This window comes from Eulemur rufifrons, chromosome 6, assembly GCF_041146395.1.
Source record: "Eulemur rufifrons isolate Redbay chromosome 6, OSU_ERuf_1, whole genome shotgun sequence".
In the NCBI taxonomy this organism is placed as follows: domain Eukaryota; kingdom Metazoa; phylum Chordata; class Mammalia; order Primates; family Lemuridae; genus Eulemur; species Eulemur rufifrons.
The window spans coordinates 54,650,591-54,668,557 of record NC_090988.1 but is presented as its reverse complement, the minus strand read 5'-3'; the positions used below and the strand labels follow the sequence as shown (position 1 = coordinate 54,668,557).

At 47.8% G+C, this 17,967-nt stretch overlaps 1 protein-coding gene across 1 annotated transcript; it reads left to right on the top strand.

Annotated features, from left to right (window-relative positions):
• Positions 1–11,881: 11,881 nt before the first annotated feature.
• Positions 11,882–15,929, top strand: LOC138384033 (folate receptor alpha-like). The gene is made up of 4 exons (XM_069469299.1): positions 11,882–12,074; positions 14,874–15,062; positions 15,210–15,345; positions 15,494–15,929. Exons 1-4 carry the CDS (start codon positions 11,916–11,918, stop codon positions 15,772–15,774), a joined length of 765 nt encoding a protein of 254 aa, XP_069325400.1. The 5' UTR covers positions 11,882–11,915; the 3' UTR covers positions 15,775–15,929.
• The last annotated feature ends 2,038 nt before the right edge of the window (positions 15,930–17,967 follow it).

Sequence of the window (17,967 nt, the reverse complement as noted above, 5' to 3'; positions counted from 1 at the left end):
CCCAAAGAAGCCACCCAGGTGCTTTCTCATCATACCACTCTGGCCCTTTGTGCAGATTTCTGTCCACTGTGTTTATTGTCTGCCTTTTACCTAAGAAAACATACACTCCTGCAAGCAGAGTTGTGTCTGTGTCACTTTGTGCCAGATCCCCAGGGCCTGGCTAGGTGCCTGGCATGAAGGAGGTGCTCGGTAAGTTAAGGAATCCCCGTACTCATTCTGCCAGTCAACAAATGCTTTCTGAGCGCCCAGACCTCTGGCCCATGTTGGTCTCATTCTACAGGAAGGGAATTGAGTCCCTTGCAAGGTCTGATGGGGACAGACAGATCTGAGAACCAATAACTCTTGGAACAACGAGATGAGGCTTTCACAGAGGGAAGCACAGAGTGTGGTTTTGTTCTGTGGAAGCCCAAAGAGGTTGGGGAAAGTTTCCAGAGGAGAAATGTTTGCCAAGCACCAAACAGCAGGGAGACTGGCATTCCATGGAGAGGTCTCAGCAAGTACACAAGCTTGGAGCTAACAGAAGGGCAAGCAGAATTCCAAGGTGGCTGAGATAGGAGTTGTGAGGTGGTGTGGGCAGGAGATGAGGAGATGTGGCCAAAGAAGACATATTGGAGGCCAGGAATGGTGGCTTATGCCTGTAATCCTAGCACTCTGGGAGGCCAAGGTGGGAGGATCACTCGAGGTCAGGAGTTCGAGACCAGCCTGAGCAAGAGTGAGACCTCGTCTCTACTAAAAAAAAAAAATAGAAAGAAATTAACCGGACAACTAAAAGTATATAGAAAAAAGTTGGCTGGGGATGGTGGCGCATGCCTGTAGTCCCAGCTACTCGGGAGGCTGAGGCAGTAGGATCGCTTAAGCCCAGGAGTTTGAGGTTGCTGTGAGCCAGGCTGACGCCACGCACTCTAGCCCAGGCAACAGACTGAGACTCTGTCTCAAGAAAAAGAAAACAAGACATAATGGATCTGTAAGCCTTAGGATGGGGACTTGAGGGCCCCTCACAGAGCTTCTCTCCTACAGCTGCTACATGAAAAAAGTCAGGCTTGGAATCAGACTCGGATCTGTGGTTCCCACAGCCGGAGGGATGGGTGATGTGAGATTGCATGTGTGATGGGTGGGCACTCAGGAAAAGCTCAGAGTTCTCTCCTCCCTCACTCTGAGGCCCCCTCCTACTCCCTGAAGCCCAGACTCTCCACCCTTCTGGGTCAAACACCTTTGCGTTATCTTAGCCTGGTCACAGGGCAGCCTTCACACTGGGGTGGGAAGGGGTGCCAATGGTTAACCTTGCTGGTATTAAACTTCCAGTCCAGGCAGATACTCTCTGGACTCTCTCCAAGGTGGCTGCCTGATTCCGTCCCTCCCTGCTGGCCAAATGGCCACAGCACCCAGGCTCCAGATGGGTATGCCACCTCATGATTCAGAGCAGGGACCTGAGGCTCAAGAAGAGGCGAGGACTCACCCAAGGAACTGAAGTTGACCTCTAACTCAACCTCCCATTTGCTGGGCTCTTATTCTCAAGCCTTCAGGGCCCAGGAGCCTGGCTGGGGAGACAAATCTCACTACTGCAGTAGTGAGGCCATAAAGGCATAAAAGCAGGAGAGGCCATAAAGTCCAGTTAACAATCAGCCCCCAGGCCAGGAGAAGAGATGAGGGGGCAGGAGCTGCATCTAGAAGAGCGCTCACCTTCAGACATTGCAAGACACCTGGCTCACCCTTCTCCAATCAGCAGGCTGCACTAGGCTTATGATCAAGGAGGAAGGTCTGAGGGTGCTGGATGCCCTCTACCTGCTGAAGTCTTCAGAGGATTTAACCCTCTACAGAATAAAAATAAAATCCCAAGCCTCCCAATTGACTGACTGAATGAACGCTTCTTGGCCAAGGAGATCCCAGAAACACTTTAACAACTAAGGTTCCCAAGATGGGAGGTCAGTCATGCCTCAGTATATGCCCTTTCTCACTGTTACCAGACTTTTCCCCTAAGAGTTTCCAGCCCTGGAAAACACAAGATGAAACACTCCTCCACTGACTTCAACTTCAACCAACTGCCTGATGCCGAGGCCAGACTCCCCTCCCTTTTTATGATTGGGACATGACGGCTGACCAGTTTACAAAGCATTCCTTCCTGTTAAATGACTATCGACCATGGACCGGTTTTGCCCAGTTTACAGAGGCTGCTCACAAAGCACCTCTGTTTCCTATATTTCACCTTTTGACATACAGAGCCTAATTTTTATTGCATTTTAGAGTTAAGTTTCCACACCAAAGTGAACGTGGGACTTACGCAACCTGTATGTTTGCTTATGGCACATTCGCGCAACCCCCTTTTATGTATAGTCATAGCTCCTCCTGTAACCTGTTAAATATGTACGTTTCGCCAATCCTTTTAGCGTAAAACTCCTGTCCCACCCTTCCTTTCTTGGAAGTGCCTGCTCTTAGTCTCAGCTGGAGGCTCTGCTTCCCAACCTGCAGATTGCAACCCATCATAAGAAATAAAGTTCTCCTTTCTAAATTTACCAATCTCGTGATTTTTAAGTCTACATAATTGGTGGCAAGGGTGGGATCTGCTGAGACCCAGCGTGATCATAGTCAAGGCACCAGCACTTGCAAGAGCCCCCTGACAGCTCAGTTGTCTCCCTTGCTGTGTTAGCGGGGAGCTGGGTAAGCTGTCTCCAGACCTAAGCTCTCTTACCTTTAGGCTGAGATCGCAGAGACTATTCGTTTTCTCTGATCCCCTCCATCCAGACTCCAGAGAGGACATCTTTGTTGGCACTGGTTTTAAGAGTGGGGGGATCATTTCAGCCGGACTCAGCTGGCCCATCAGGCTCTATGAGGATGCTCACCCTTGTGAACTAAAATAAAATTTTAAGGCTCATCCCCCACCGGCTGACTGAATGGACCCCCTCGTGGCCAAAGGAATATCCTAAAACTAAATTGCCTGCCAGAAGGAGGGAGGTCAGACATGCCTCATCATGCCCCACCCCCTTCTTGGGGACATCTTTTGTAACCCATTAACAGGCCTAAGGGTATGCAAGATAAACCTGCAGGTCCTCAATTTATACAATAAATCTATGTCTGGTGGCTTATCTGTGATAAACAGCTCCTTATGTTAAAACACTCCAAGCCTTTAGACAAAGCTTCCTGTCTTTAACCAATTACAAGCCAAATAATCTTTAAACCCACCTATAACCTGTAAGCCCCCCCACCTTCTAGATGGCCCACCTTTTCAGGCCAAACCAAGGTATGCCTCCCACATACTGATTTATGACTTTACCTGTAACCCCTGTCTCCTGAAATGTATAAAGCCAAACTGTAACCCAGCCACACCGAATCCACTTGCTCAAGGCTTTTTGGGAGTGGCTCCGGGTCATGGTCCTCAAATTTGGCTCAGAGTAAATTTCTTTAAAATTATTTTACAGAATTTGGCTTTTTTTCCCCATTGACACCCTCTACTGGGTGATGCCCTTGATAAGTTAATGCTATTATGGGGAATCTAGGTTCTCAGGTGATGGTCCCTGACCAGCTGCCATCAGGAACTCTGACGGCTTACATGTTTAAGAATTATTGGGGGCTGGGTGTGGTGGCTCAGGCCTGTAATACTAGCACTGTGGGAGGATCACTTGAGGTCAGGAGTTCGAGACCAGCCTCAGCAAGAGGGAGACCCCCATCTCTACTAAAAATAGAAAGCAATTAGCCAGACAACTAAAAATAGAAAAAAAATTAGCCGGGCGTGGTGGCACAGGCCTGTAGTCCCAGTTACTCGGGAGGCTGAAGCAGGAGGATCACTTGAGCCCAAGGAGTTTGAGGTTGCTGTGAGCTAGGCTGACGCCACGGCACTCTAGCCTGGGCAACAGAGTGAGACTGTCTCAAAAAAAACAAAAAAAGGAAAATGGGAAAGGAAGTACCCGGTACAGCAAAGTTAACCATCAAGTAAACACACCTCAGGATAGGGTTACCAAAGCCAGGGGGGGCTCAGTCTCCTGCAGCTGAGGAATGAAGGGAAGGGATGAGGAAAAGAACAGACAGGTACGGGCTTTCCTACCCTCCCTCCCACCACATAAATTCAATATTTCACACAAAGCTTTGGTTTCTGGCAGTAAACATGGAGTTACATTCACCCATGTTAAACAATCTCATGGCCACTTTGACATGTTTCTTGCACCTGCATAAAAGTTGCTGAGTGACTTGATATACATCCGTAATTCCTTTCTAGGTCTCCTGCCCCCACCTTCTACATGGAAGACCCCCCAGTTTCTCTTCTCTACGTTAGGATTATATTATAAGTAGGTTTGACCTACTCAGAATACAGCAATGTCTTTGGTGTTTGGCATGAATCACATCAAGAAACAGTCTTTTTTTTTTTGAGACAGAGTCTCACTCTGTTGCCTGGGCTAGAGTGCCGTGGCGTCAGCCTAGCTCACAGCAACCTGAAACTCCTGGGCTCAAGTGATCCTCCTGCCTCAGCCTCCCAAGTAGCTGGGACTACAGGCATGAGCCACCGTGCCCAGCTAATTTTTTCTATATATATTTTTAGTTGTCCAGCCAATTTCTTTCTATTTTTAGTAGAGACGGGGTCTCGCTCTTGCTCAGGCTGGTCTAGAACTCCTGACCTTGAACGATCCTCCCGCCTTGGCCTCCCAGAGTGCTAGGATTACAGGTGTGAGCCACCTCGCCCGGCCCAAGAAATGATCTTGACTCAGGAGGTTGGGAACAAGGATGGAGGGTTCCTAGCTTCGTCAGGATTTTTGCATAAATAATTTAAGAGTTATAGGGATACCCCAAGAATTAAATATATATGTGTGTGCCTGTGAAGGTTTTCTTTTGGGGGTTGGAAGAGAGAGTAAAGTAGGAGATAAGTCTTTAGGATAAAAGATCTGGTCCAAAATAGGAGATAGGGGAAGGGGAACACAAAAGAAAGCTTGGCTCCAGATCCCCACTTCAAGGAGTGAGACCCCCCCCCCAAACTAATGTTTCAGATCCTTTTGCCTGGAGCAGGACCTTCTGACATGCCTAAATCAGTTTACTTTCATGCACAATTAGAACACAGAGGGTTCTGTCAGAAGCAATGGGAGGCCTTTGGAAATTGGTTTACGAGAGCTCTAAACCTGATCAGGAGTCTCTGACAGCCCCATTAAAGGAGGCATTCAAAACTAAAGGAGTCTAATTTGAAACTCAACCAGCATATTAGAAACTTGAGAGCCTCCCTGAGTCAGACTCTCACAATGAGATGGAGACAGACGCTGTGTCTCCCTCCCCTCCACGACCTGCTCCTCCTTCTATACCACCTACCCATAGGCTATCACTTTCTGCTGCCTTCCACCCCTTCTGAGCTTCCCTTTTTCCCTTCCCTTTCTACCCTGGAGCCACCCATCCTTTCCATGCCCCCTCAAACCACCTCATTGCTCCTCTTAAAACTGCTCAGAACACAGGAGGACATATTCATTATCAAGGACTTCCCAAACCCTAAAACAGACTCACTCGAGTTTGAATGCCACCTGGCTTGATTATGAGTATATATCAACCAGGTCTCCCCAGTGCTTACTGATTAATCCAGTTGCTGGGAGAAAACATTTTGGCCCAGCAATGGATGAACCATGCAGGCTGGGCACAACCTGAAACTAATCTTTTTTTTGTTTTTTGAGATAGTGTCTCACTTGGTTGCCTGGGCTAGAGTGCAGTGGCATCATCGTAGCTTACTACCACCTCAAACTCCTAGGCTCAAGCAATCCACCTGCCTTACCATCCCAGGTAGCTGGGACTACAGATACTCACCACCATGCACAGCTAAATTTTCTGATTTTTGTAGATTTTTTTCTTTCGTAGAGATGGGGGCCTTGCTCTTGCTCAGGCTGGTCTTGAAGTTCTGGCCTCCAGCCATCCTCCCGCCTTGGCCTCCCAGACTGCTAGGATTTACAGGTATGAGCCACCTGAAACACCACGCCTGAAACCAATCTTGGGCTTACGGGGGAGGCAGCCTTTAAAAAGGTACAGGAGGTAATTGAAAAGCTGATTAAGGCCATCCTGGTGATTTTTCATGAATATTCATAGCTCCTCTTAAAACCTGTTAAATTTGTAGGTTTAGGCAACCTATTTAGCATAAAACTCCTGTCCCAACTTTCCTCCCTTGAAGAGCCTGCTTTTGGTCTCAGCCAGAGGCTCTGCTTCCCAGCCTGCAGGTTGTAACCCATCATAAGAAATAAAGTTCTCCTTTCTAAATCTATAGATCTCATAATTTTTAAGTTGACACCTCCCAGATTGTCACAGGATTCAAGTATGGCTCATTGCCGTGGGACAGAAGCTGGGATTTCCTGGGAGTTGGTCTCTTTCCAGGCCCTTGAGGACCTTCCTTCTTGGTTGATTTTCCTCCAGAGATTCAACTGCCTCCTCTGGCTCCTGTCTCCCTCTTCCTCCTTGAGTCCATGCCTGTGGCATTCCCTGGGGTGTTGGGCTCATAGCATCCCTAAACTTTTTTCCTTTAGATTTTTTTTTTCTTTTTCTTTTTTTTTTTTTTGAGACAGAGTCGTGCTCTGTTTCCTGGGCTAGAGTGCCATGGCGTCAGCCTAGCTCACAGCAACCTCAAACTCCTGGGCTCAAGCAATCTTCCTGCCTCAGCCTCCCGACTAGCTGGGACTACAGGCATGTGCCACCACGCCCGGCTAATTTTTTCTATATATTTTTAGTTTTCCAGCTCATTTATTTCTATTTTTAGTAGAGACGGGGTCTTGCTCTTGCTCAGGCTGGTCTCAAACTCCTGAGCTCAAATGATACACCCGCCTTGGCTTCCCAGAGTGCTAGGACTACAGGCGTGAGCCACTGCGCCCAGCCACTAAACTTTTTTTGTTGTTGTTATAGAGACAGGGTATCACTCTATCACCCAGGCTGGAGTGCAGTGGCCTGATCACAGCTCACTGCAACCTTCAACTCCCGGGCTTAAGCGATCCTGCCTCAGCCTTCTGAGTAACTAGGACTACAGTCACATGCCACCATGCTCCACTAATTTTTTTTTTTTTTTTTTGGCAAGTGTGAAACGAAGTTTATTGAGGAAGGACAAGCAAGATAGGTTTACAGAGCAAGAGCAAGATATGTTTGCCACAGACAATGAATGGACCCCTTGTAACAAAAGGGCTCTGATTATGGTCTGGAGTCTTGTTTTATAGTGTCTGCATTGGACCCTCCTTGCCCCACTAATTTTTAAATTTTTTTAGAGAGACTAGGTCTTGCCTTGTGGCTCAGGCTGGTCTCAAACTCCTGGCCTCAAGCGATCTTTCTGCCTTGGCCTCCCAAGGTGCTAGGATTACAGGTGTGAGCCATCATGCTCGGCCCTTCCTTAAACTTTTACTACCACCCATAGGCCAACGACTCCCACATCTGCATCCAGTCTGGACCCTTCCCCTGAGCTTTAGCCTCCACAACCACCTGAGCCAAGGGCACACGGGCACCTTGACAAAGCAGAGCTCTGTGCTTCCTCCTGCCCAAATCTGCTCCTCCCTCTCCCGTTTCCCACCAGTGGTATCACCTTGGGCTCACAGGGTAAGAAAAGGAAGGCATTTGTCCTTGGCTGGGTGGGGGTGGTAGGAAGAGTCTAAATTAGCCCAGACTCTTGGCTACTATAGAAAGGATACCTGAGTGAGTGGGGGAGTGGGTGTGACATGGATGGGGATCTTGGACATTTGAACCACTGAGGCTCTGATCAAAAGATTCGGAACATTTGTGAGTTTGTGGCTGAAGGTGAATAACACCTGGGCTGATGAGGTCGAAGGAGTTGGTGGCTCTACAATTCAGGGACATGGGAGCTCCTTGCTCTCTACAGCTGGCTGGGAGTGGAAGCCTGTGCTCTAGCCCTTGCCCTGAAATTGGCTCTGTCCTGATTCTCTGGGTTTCATTCTCCTCGTCTGTACAACAGGACAGGAGTGTCGGAAATGGATGAGATTAGCTCAAAGGATCCTGGCAGCTCAGGCTGTAAGATTTTTTTCAGATCTGAGCTTTTGGGAGAAAATGGGCTAAGGGGAGCTTGGAGACTGGTCTTAGGCCTGCACTGTTAATTCACCCCCTCCTACTCCCCTACGGAGGCCTGGCTGGTGCTCACGTGCAATAATTAACTGCTGCGTGGCCTTCGTCCCATCCCAGCTCTGCTTCTGGGCTGCATTCCCACTGCCTGCCCCACTGCCCGTCTCCTAGGCCACTAAACCGCGCCAGCCCCTGGAGTGAGGAGGGGAGAGTTTAGAGCAGAGCAGGAGCCTGAGCCAGCCCGAGAGCCACCTCCTCTCCCAGGTATGGCACTCCCCACCTCCCGTCAAGGCCACGTATTGGGGTGGAAAGCCTAGTAGGTGCTCAAGGCGCGGGTGGAGAAAGATGTCTCACACAGAGATTAGGATAGTTAAAAAGTTTATATTATCCTTTAGAAGGACAGAGAGAATGAGAGAGAGAGAGAGAGAGAAATGGGGGAGAAGAGGGCAGGGAGACGGCATGGCAGCCAAAGAAAGAGAAGGAAGATGCCAGCAGTGAGGCCAAGTGGCTCGATGATTTTAAGGGGGACAAAGAGAAAAAAAAAAATAGTGATGGCCGTCAGTTGGTAACAAAAGCAGCAGCAGGTAGATAACAAAAAACTGCAAGGATGTCAAAGTCCAAGACGTGGTTTCCTGCCTTTCTTTGGAGAAAGAATTGTCACAGGAGATGTGACTCTGTCCTCATGATATGGTTTAGGCTGTAGCTCGTTTTCTCCTGCTGTTTACTCAGTAACTCTGTAAAAACAGATTCTCAAAAAACAATTTTGAAAGAGGGAGATTTACATCTCTTTTCCATCCACTCAGCTTTCTTCAGAGGTTGTGCAAACCCGAACTCCTGCAGGGTACCGGTTAGTGAGAAAACTCACAGGATTGATCTTTAACTGTTAACAGGGACATTGTGGGATTAGGTATTTTCCTGTCATTTTTGCAAGGCCGCCCCTTTCCCACACACTCTGTGATATTCCCGGCATGTGTTCAAGGATTAGCTGAGCAGGGAGGGCCCTCTGTTTGCCTAAAGTGCAAAGAATCCTGAAGTGGAGACTGAGGCCCAGACCACAGTGTGGCCTGCCCAAGGTTAAACTACAAGTCAGTGTCCACCCCTGAACTAGAACCGAGGGATCTTGCCCTTCAGTCCAGCACTGCGTTCTCAGTGCTTCTAGTCTGGGGCCCCAAGGTGGGGGCAGGGGTGATGGGTACTAGTGGTGGGGTCACAGCTGGACTGAGATCTTCGGGTGAGACTAGGAAGATGAGGAGGAGGCTTACAGAACGATGTAGGTCACAGGGAGAGTTAGAGAGTTCTGGCTCCAGAAGCAGCTGCAGCAAGAGAGACTACAGGCCAGCGTGGTGGCTCACGCCTATAATCCTAGCACTCTGGGAGGTCGAGGAGGGCGGATCGTTTGAGCTCAGGAGTTTGAAACCAGCCCGAGCAAGAGTGAGACCTCGTCTCTACTAAAAAAAAAAAAAAATAGAACGAAATTAGAAAAAAAAAAAAAGAGAAAAGAAAAAGAGAGACTACAGACTGAACAGATGGAATCTACTTTCTGAGCCCCCACCCCCAGCACAGGGCGCCAGCTGCCCCCTTGAGAGCCCCAGCATGGTAAAGGTGCAGGGGGTGAAAGACAAAGGAGCTCTGGCCTAGACTTCGGTGGTCCCTGCTCTGTGACTTGGGGCATGCCCTTAATCTATGCCCAACTGATTCCATGTAGATTACACTGGCTGTCATTTGTTTGTTTTCCCTCCTACATTTAACCCTCTGATAATGAAATTAAGACTTAAGGTATTACAGTTTGCATCAATTTCCCACAAGGCCAAGGCGGAGGTGGAGTGAGGGCTGGGAGCTGTACAGGCTGACTTTGAACCTGTGCTCTAAACTGCTAGGCTTCGTTTCCCCCAAAGAACCTCGTCCAAGAATCACCTGGTGGCCCCAGGTGACTGTAGATGTCTCTGGCCTGGCCCACAAGGTGAGTGAGTGAGTGGGTCAGCAGAGGCATGACTAGGCCCTGGAATGGAGGAATTAGCGATGAGAGAATGAATGAACGCTGGGATAAATAGAGTAGCAAAATAATAGATTGTGGGGTTGGAAGGAGAGCTGGGTAGGAATTAATTCCAGGCTTCCTGAGCCCTGCTGTGCAGAGTTGGCCTGGAGACCGCCCGGCCCAAGCCCTGCATAGAGCCCAGTGCAGGAGGCCCTGTCAAGACGCCTAAGTTCTGAGGGAGGTGGGGGCAATGCAGGCCCCAGGCAAGTTTGTGAGTTGGGGTGGCTCATTCACTTCATCAGCTCGTGTGTAGAGAATGGATAGAGGGAGAGAGCTGTGGGGCATAAATTCTGAGTATTTTAGGAGGGTCCAGGCACCTGGTGACCAGTTCTGAGGTCAAAGGATTGAAGTGCTATGTGACCAAGAGGAGGCCAGCTCTGGTAGGGGGTTCAGGAACTTCCCAAGGCCCCGGGGCTGTTCAGCCAGTTGTCCCCCACTAGCCTCTGTGCCCTGTGACATCCCCCAGATGCCCCACAGGGTTTCTGGGAGGGGCCTGCTGGACTAGCCCAAGTGATGACACTGGAAAGGGCTTTAAAAACAAAACAAAACAAAACAAAACAAAACCCACACAATTTCTTGAGGCCAAAAGTTCAAGACCAGCCTGAGCAATATAGCAAGACTCCATTTCTACAAAAATAAAATAAAATAAAATAAAAATTAGCTGGGCATTGTGGCATACTCCTGTAGTCCCAGCTACTTAGAAGGTTGAGGCAGAAGGATCACGTGAGCCCAAGAGTAAAGTATTTTTACTTTACTCCAACACTAGAGTATTTTTATAAACTTTTACACAAAGTCATTTGATGTTGAAAATCTGATCTGAAAATTAATGTGAGTTTTTATTTATCCCATCAGTGTAACTATTTCACCTTGGAACATATGCTTGATTGTTGGGTATATGTAAATCATATTACCTTAGTTTGTATTACCTTTCATAAAATCCTAAACATTTTTAACTCTGAAACATTTATTTTGAAGGATTTTTAACTTAACTTTTTTTCTTTAATTTTTTTGTAGAGATGGGTCTTACTCTGTTGCTGGGCTGGTTTTGGACTCCTGGCCTCAAGTGATCCTCCCACCTCAGCCTCCCAAAGTGCTGGGATTATAATTGTCGGCCACCATGCCCAGATAATTAAAAAAAATTTTTTTTTCAGACATGGTCTCTCTGTCATCTGTGTTGGAGTACAGCAGCATCCTCATAGCTCACTGCAGCCTCAAATTCCTGGGCTCATATGATCCTTCTGCCTCAGCCTCCTAAGTAGCTGGGACTATAGGTGCATGCCATAATGGCCAGCTAATATTTTATTTTATTTTATTTATTTTTGTAGAGATGGAATCTCACAATGTTGCTCAGACTGGTCTTGAACTTCTGGGCTTGATCGCCTTGGCCTTCCAAACTGATAGGATTATAGGCATGAGCTGCCAGGCCCAGCCAACGATTTTGAATAAGGGATTGTGGACCCTTGGCAAACTCCTGGCTATTTCTGAGTTTTGCCCAAACCCCATCCCTTTCTTTCTTTTCTTTTTTTTTTTTTTTTAATTTTTTAAAAATTTAATTGCAGAGGCCATGCTAATCTCTGTATCGTTCCAATTTTAGTATAAGAGCTGCCGAAGCAAGCACAGCCTATCCCTTAATCGTATCACTTGATCTTCATGGCTACCTAGAGAAATCAGGACGGGCTCCAACCAGGGACCTTCCCTGGGCAGATGGTGTCCTATCCCAACCCTGATTGGCTCTGGGAAAACCCTGGGGGGTGGAGCAGGGAATGATCAGCCCATGCCCCAGTTGAGGCCCCACCCCCCGGGGCTGTGTCCACACCTTAAAGGCCCAACTCTGCCTTCCTTAGTGCCATTAACCATAGCTCTTTGTCCAGTAACAGCCATGGCCCAGTGGACGACAATACAGCTGCTGCTCCTTCTAGTGTGGGTGGCTGAAGTAGGGGGGGCCCAGTCTAGGGTCAGGACTGAGCTTCTCAACGTCTGTATGGATGCCAAGCACCACAAGGAAAAGCCAAGCGCCGAGGACAAGTTGCATGAACAGGTGGGCCCAGGGGTGATCCGGGGCGGGGAGGGACTGACTTGGGAAGAGGAAATCAGGAGATGGAGGTATCAAAACCCACTCCATGGTGGAGGCAGACAGACCTGCTAGAGGAGACCTTCAGTTTGCATTAACGTGGGTGACTATTTTTCACAAATACTGTGAGCCAAATGTCAGTACAATGCCAACAGCTCATCTTTTCAGTTGTTGGGGTTTCCGCGTTCCACAAATAAGGAAGCAGGCCCAGAGAAGAGTCTGGGAAATGAAGCTGGAGAGATTCGTGCTGGGATTTTTTTTCGTTTTGAGGTTTAGAATGGGAGTGACTCCTCCAAAGATCTGACAGGAGAAACCGCACCCTGCGTCCGAGTGCTTTCTTGTCTGCTAGCCCTAAACAGCTCAAGAAAGATGGGCCTTGGTTGGAGCTGGGCGCCGTGGCTCATGCCTGTAATCCCAGCACTCTGGGAGGCTGAGGCAGGAGGATCGCTCAAGGTCAGGAGTTCGAGACCAGCCTGAGCAAGAGCGAGACCCCGTCTCTACTAAAAATAGAAAGAAATTAGCTGAACAACTAAAAATATATATAGAAAAAATTAGCCAGGCATGGTGGTGCATGCTTGTAACCCCAGCTACTCGGGAGGCTGAGGCAGAAGGATTGCTTAAGCCCAGGAGTCTGAGGTTGCTGTGAGCTAGGCTGACGCCATGGCACTCTAGCCCGGGCAAAAGAGTGAGACTGTCTCTCAAAAAAAAAAAAAATGTGGGTCTTTCACAGTCTTGCCGCTGGGTGTGAAGCATCTTTTTTTTTTTTTTTTTTTGAAACAGGCTCTCCTTCTGTTAGCCAGGCTAGAGTGCAGTGGCACCATCATAGCTCACTGCAACCTCAAACTCCTGGCTCAAGCAATCCTTCTGCCACAGTCTCCGGAGTAGCTGGGGCTACAGGCATGCGCCACCATGCTTAGCTAATTTTTCTTTTTTTTAGAGATGGCAGTCTTGCTCTTGCTCAGGCTGGTCATGAACTCCCAGCCTCAAGCGATCCTCCTGCCTTGGCCTCCCAAAGTGCTAGGGTTATAGCCATGCGCCACCACAGCTCTATAGAAGCATCTCGATTCATGAGTCTAGCAAAACTCTGTGCTGTGTTTCTCGACCCCATTGGATCTGAGGTCTCCTTACAAGAATTATTTGGCCACAACTTTTTAAATATCCTGAACCTAGATAAACATTTTTAAAAAAATCAATATGATGATACAACTGTAAAGAAAATGCAAAAGAGGCTGGGCGTGGTGCTTCATGCCTATAATTCTAGCACTTTGGGAGGCCAAGGTGGGAGGATCACTTGAGGCCAGGAGTTGAAGGCCAGCCTGGGCAACCTAGTGAGACCCCATCTCTACAAAAAATAGAAAAATCAGCTGAATAATCAGCTGGGCATGGTAGCGCACACCTGTAGTCCCAGATACTCAGGAGGCTGAGGCAGAAGGATCCCTTGAGCCCAGAAGTTCTAGGTTGCAGTGAGCTATGATGACACTACTGCACTCTAGCCCAGGTGACAGAGATCTTGCCTCTAAAACAACAAAAACAGAAAAGTAATCTGTAATAGGCATTTTCAGTATGTAAATGTTCATTTTTGACTCCATTAGCAGATAGGGGTCACAGTGCTGTTTGTGCTTGTTTGGATGAGCCTCAGCTGTCAAATGCAGATTGAAGAGTGGTGGTACAACCTAGACACCTCCGGCAGCCCTGGATTTCACTTATTCAGCCTTTATTTTTTTTTTTAAAGTGCACACTTTAATGTTTAGCTTGTTAACCTTAAATAACAAGATTCAGAAAGCTTGAGGATTTCCACCCAGGAGAATAGGTTCATGTTGTCCCGAATATACACTCCAATTTGCAACAATTGCAAGTGAATTTTTAAGAAAAAAGAGGCAGTTCCTAAGTTGTTTACCAAGAATTTATGTTAAAATAACATAAGCTATTGATTGGCCACATTGTTCTTTCTATCTACAAATTCCAGGAGCCTGAAGATAATGGGTGAGGCAGCTAGTCAGGAACAAAATGCCTTTCTTTCCTTTTAGAGATGAAGTCTTGCTCTGTCACCCAGGCTGGAGGGCAGTGGCCCATCATAGCTCACTACAACCTTGAACTTCTGGGCTTAAGTGATCCTCCTGCCTCAGCCTCCGGATTGTCCCTGGGCATGAGTGTGGTGGGTGTGACTGAAGTATCATAGTGTTATCCCTCTGGGCTTGACAAATTTTGCATACCTCAAAGAGCTCAGACTGCTCTGAGCTAGTTTTCTTTACTCAAGCTTGATACTAAATTGTAGGCTGTGGGTTTTCATTCAATAAGTATGTACTGAGCGTTTATGTAATTGGAATTATTCTGGGGTTACAATTTAACTTGCTTCCTCGCCTCCAAGTCTTTGTCACTTTCTCAATGAGGCTTAATCTGACCACCCTATAACACTGCAAGTCCCCATCCTCTCCCCTGCTTATTTTTTGCCAAAGCAATTATCATGTGACAAGTGTTCACCATTGTATCCCCAGTTCCTAGAAAACTGCCTGGGTCAGAGTAGGTAGGGGAGCAATAAGAATATGAATCAACAAATTCTGTAATGACTGTGCCTCCAGGCAGGGCTCCCTTCTGGGCTCCCACAGCCTCTGAGAGCCCCTCTGCCAAAGAGGTCCCCAGTAGCAAGTATGTTCCTGGATGACTTTGACTGGGTCGGTGAATCAAGGACTAAAAAGGGAGAGGCTGCAGGTAGAATATTCTGGCTGTACTGGCTGTGGACTTAATCCTGTGTCTTCCCCCATCCAGTGCAGTCCCTGGAAGAAGAATGCCTGCTGCACCGCCAACACCAGCGAGGAAGCCCATAAGGATATTTCCTACCTATATAGATTCAACTGGAACCACTGTGGACAGATGGCGCCTGCCTGCAAACGGCATTTTATCCAGGACACCTGCCTCTATGAGTGCTCCCCTAACCTCGGGCCCTGGATCCAGCAGGTACTAGTGTCTTCCTGGCAACCCCAACCTAGCAGAGGAGCTGAGCTCCCCAGACATCTCTGCAGGCCGCACCTCCAGCTCTGGTGCTATTCAGGGCTGGGTTGCTGGGATGCCTGAGCCTGAGCCCTTCTCTACCCAATCTCCCAGGTGGACCAGAGCTGGCGCAAAGAGCGGGTCCTGAATGTGCCCCTGTGCAAAGAGGACTGTGAGAGCTGGTGGGAGGATTGTCGCTCCTCCTACACCTGCAAGAGCAACTGGCACAAGGGCTGGAACTGGACCTCAGGTGAGGGCTGGGGTGGGGCAGGAAGGAAGGGATGTGGATGTGGAGGTGTGGGGGCGTGGAAGAGGTATGTGGAGATTTGGGGTTGTGAGGCTGGCAGAAGCAGATAGTTCTGAGCCCAGTGGCCAAAGGCTGTTCATCCTCCCTACAGGGTATAACCAGTGCCCAGTGAAAGCTGCCTGCCACCTCTTCCCTTTCTACTTCCCCACACCTGCTGATCTGTGCAATGAGATCTGGAGTCACTCCTACAAGGTCAGCAACTACAGCAGAGGGAGCGGCCGCTGCATCCAGATGTGGTTTGACCCACACCAGGGCAACCCCAACGACAAAGTGGCGAAGTTCTATGCTCAGGTCATGGATGGGGCTGGGCTCCGCAGGGCCTGGGCTCCCCTGCTCAGCCTGGCTCTGACGCTGCTCTGGCTGCTCTGCTGACCTCCTTTGCCTTCTGACACCTGGACATCCCTGCCCTGCTCCGCCCCACAGCTCCCAGCCATTCAGTGCCTGCTCCACCGTGGGGCCTCTGACAGCCAGTTTAAATAAACCATAAAAAAACCAGACACTCCACGTATGTCTTGGGAATTATTTGGGTGTGAATGAGAATGTGACTGTTGCGTTTCCCAATTCCCACTGATTGAAGCCAGTTCCCAGCTCTGACACTTGCTATGAACTAGCCTGATACTTAACTATTCTTCTAACCTAGGAGACATCCATAGCTCTCAGTTTCATTTTGCTATAGCTCTAATCTCCAGCCAAGCCCAAGATTTTATCATTAAAATCGAACCCAAGCCTCCCAAGGTTGATTGCTCTGCCCCCATGCTCAGCTCTCCAATAGAAGAGATAGGAAAGGCTGTGCCCAGCACATTCTGGTTGGGTGTCTGGAAACAGGATAACAGGCCTGCAAGAGCCCTACCCCACTAGCAGCTAATACAGAGCACTTACTGTCTGTCAGGCACTACCCTAAATTCTTTTTCTTTTTTTTTTTTTTTGAGACATAGTCTCACTCTGTCATCCAGGCTAGAGTGCAGTGGTGTCATTGTAGCTCCCTGCAACCTCCAACTCCTGGGCTCAAGTGAGTCTCCCAAGCAGCTGGGACTACAGGCACACACGACCATGCCTGTCTACTTTTTAAATTCTTTTGTAGAGATGGGGTCTCACTACGTTGCCTAGGCTCGTCTTGAACTCCTAGCCTCAAACAATCCTCCGCCTAGGCCTCCCAGAGTGCTAGGATTATAGGCCTAAATTCTTTATATTTATTCTGATAAGGTACAGAGACCATTGTCTGCATTTTACATATGTGGAGACAGACACATAAATTAAAGAACATGGCCAAAAAGCCCCTGTGTAAGAGCTAGAATTCCACCCCAGGCAGTTGCGCTCTTGAGAACAAGCTCACTCCCCTTATAGAGTGAGTAAATATGTGTCTAAAAGGGATGACGCGTCCATGCCAGACTGGAGGAGCTGGGCCTGAGCGGGTCTGGCAGAGCTAGAACTGGAACCCAAACTTAGCCTCCTGAGCAGGTCCCAAACCAATAATTTGGAAGGTTTTTAGGTCGTGTTCCCCATTAGGTATAGTTTGTAGCAGTTGTAATAAGCTAGGTTATGTCACCTTTTTATCCTGCATAAGCTGCAATGTTTAATGTGGATTATCCAGGGGATTCTGCTTCTCACTTGGACCCAGGTTGATGGAGACACCATCTTGTCATGTACTTCCATGAGACAGGAAAAGGGAACTTGGGGAATTCCATATGGATTCTTCAAGCTTCTACCCATCACTTCTGCTGTTGGCCAGATCAAGTCATGACCTGCCTAAATTCCAGAAGGCCAGGAAAATACAATCCTGTTTGCCTGGAAAGAGGAGAGTTACAGGTTTGCCAGCAGACCTAATGACTACTACAAAGAACTTGTCACCTTCCGGTCAGTTTGTAGTTCTGGCATGGTCTTTGTTAGCAATTTAATTTTTTAATTAGATCCTAGTAAGGAGAGCCAGCTCTTTCAACAAATGTAATTAACTATATCAACCTGAAAAGCAGAGCAAGCCACGAACGACCACCCGAGGTAGTCTTGCATCCTACTCTCTCCAGGACCAGTGACACTTGTTACAAATATGATATGTCTACAGATACATTGGAATTAGTGGAATTTAGTATCAGTACCATCTCAATCCATCGTATCTTGTCAAAGGCCTGGTATGCTGTTGCTGAGCCATTGATAAAAGTATGTATCTGAATCCTACTTTTTGCAGTTGTCATCCCCAAGTTCCGAGGAGTCATTGGTTCACAGAATGTATTAATAGTTCTCCACATTAGGATTGCCTGGAGCAGTAGTACTGGCATAAGAATAGACATGTAGATCACTGGGATAGAACCGAGGGTCCAGAGACAAATCCTTATATTTATAGTTAATTGATTTTTGACAAAGGTGCTAAGGTAATTCATTGGGGAAAGGATAGTCTGTTCAACAAATGGTGCTCAGACAATTGATTATCTACATGCAAAAAGATTAACTTAGAGCTTTACCTCACACTAAACACAAAAATTAACTCAAAATGAACTATTGGCTTAAATGTCCATTTATCTATTGTTAAATAGATAAAACAATAACATTTTTAGAATAAAACAGCAGAAT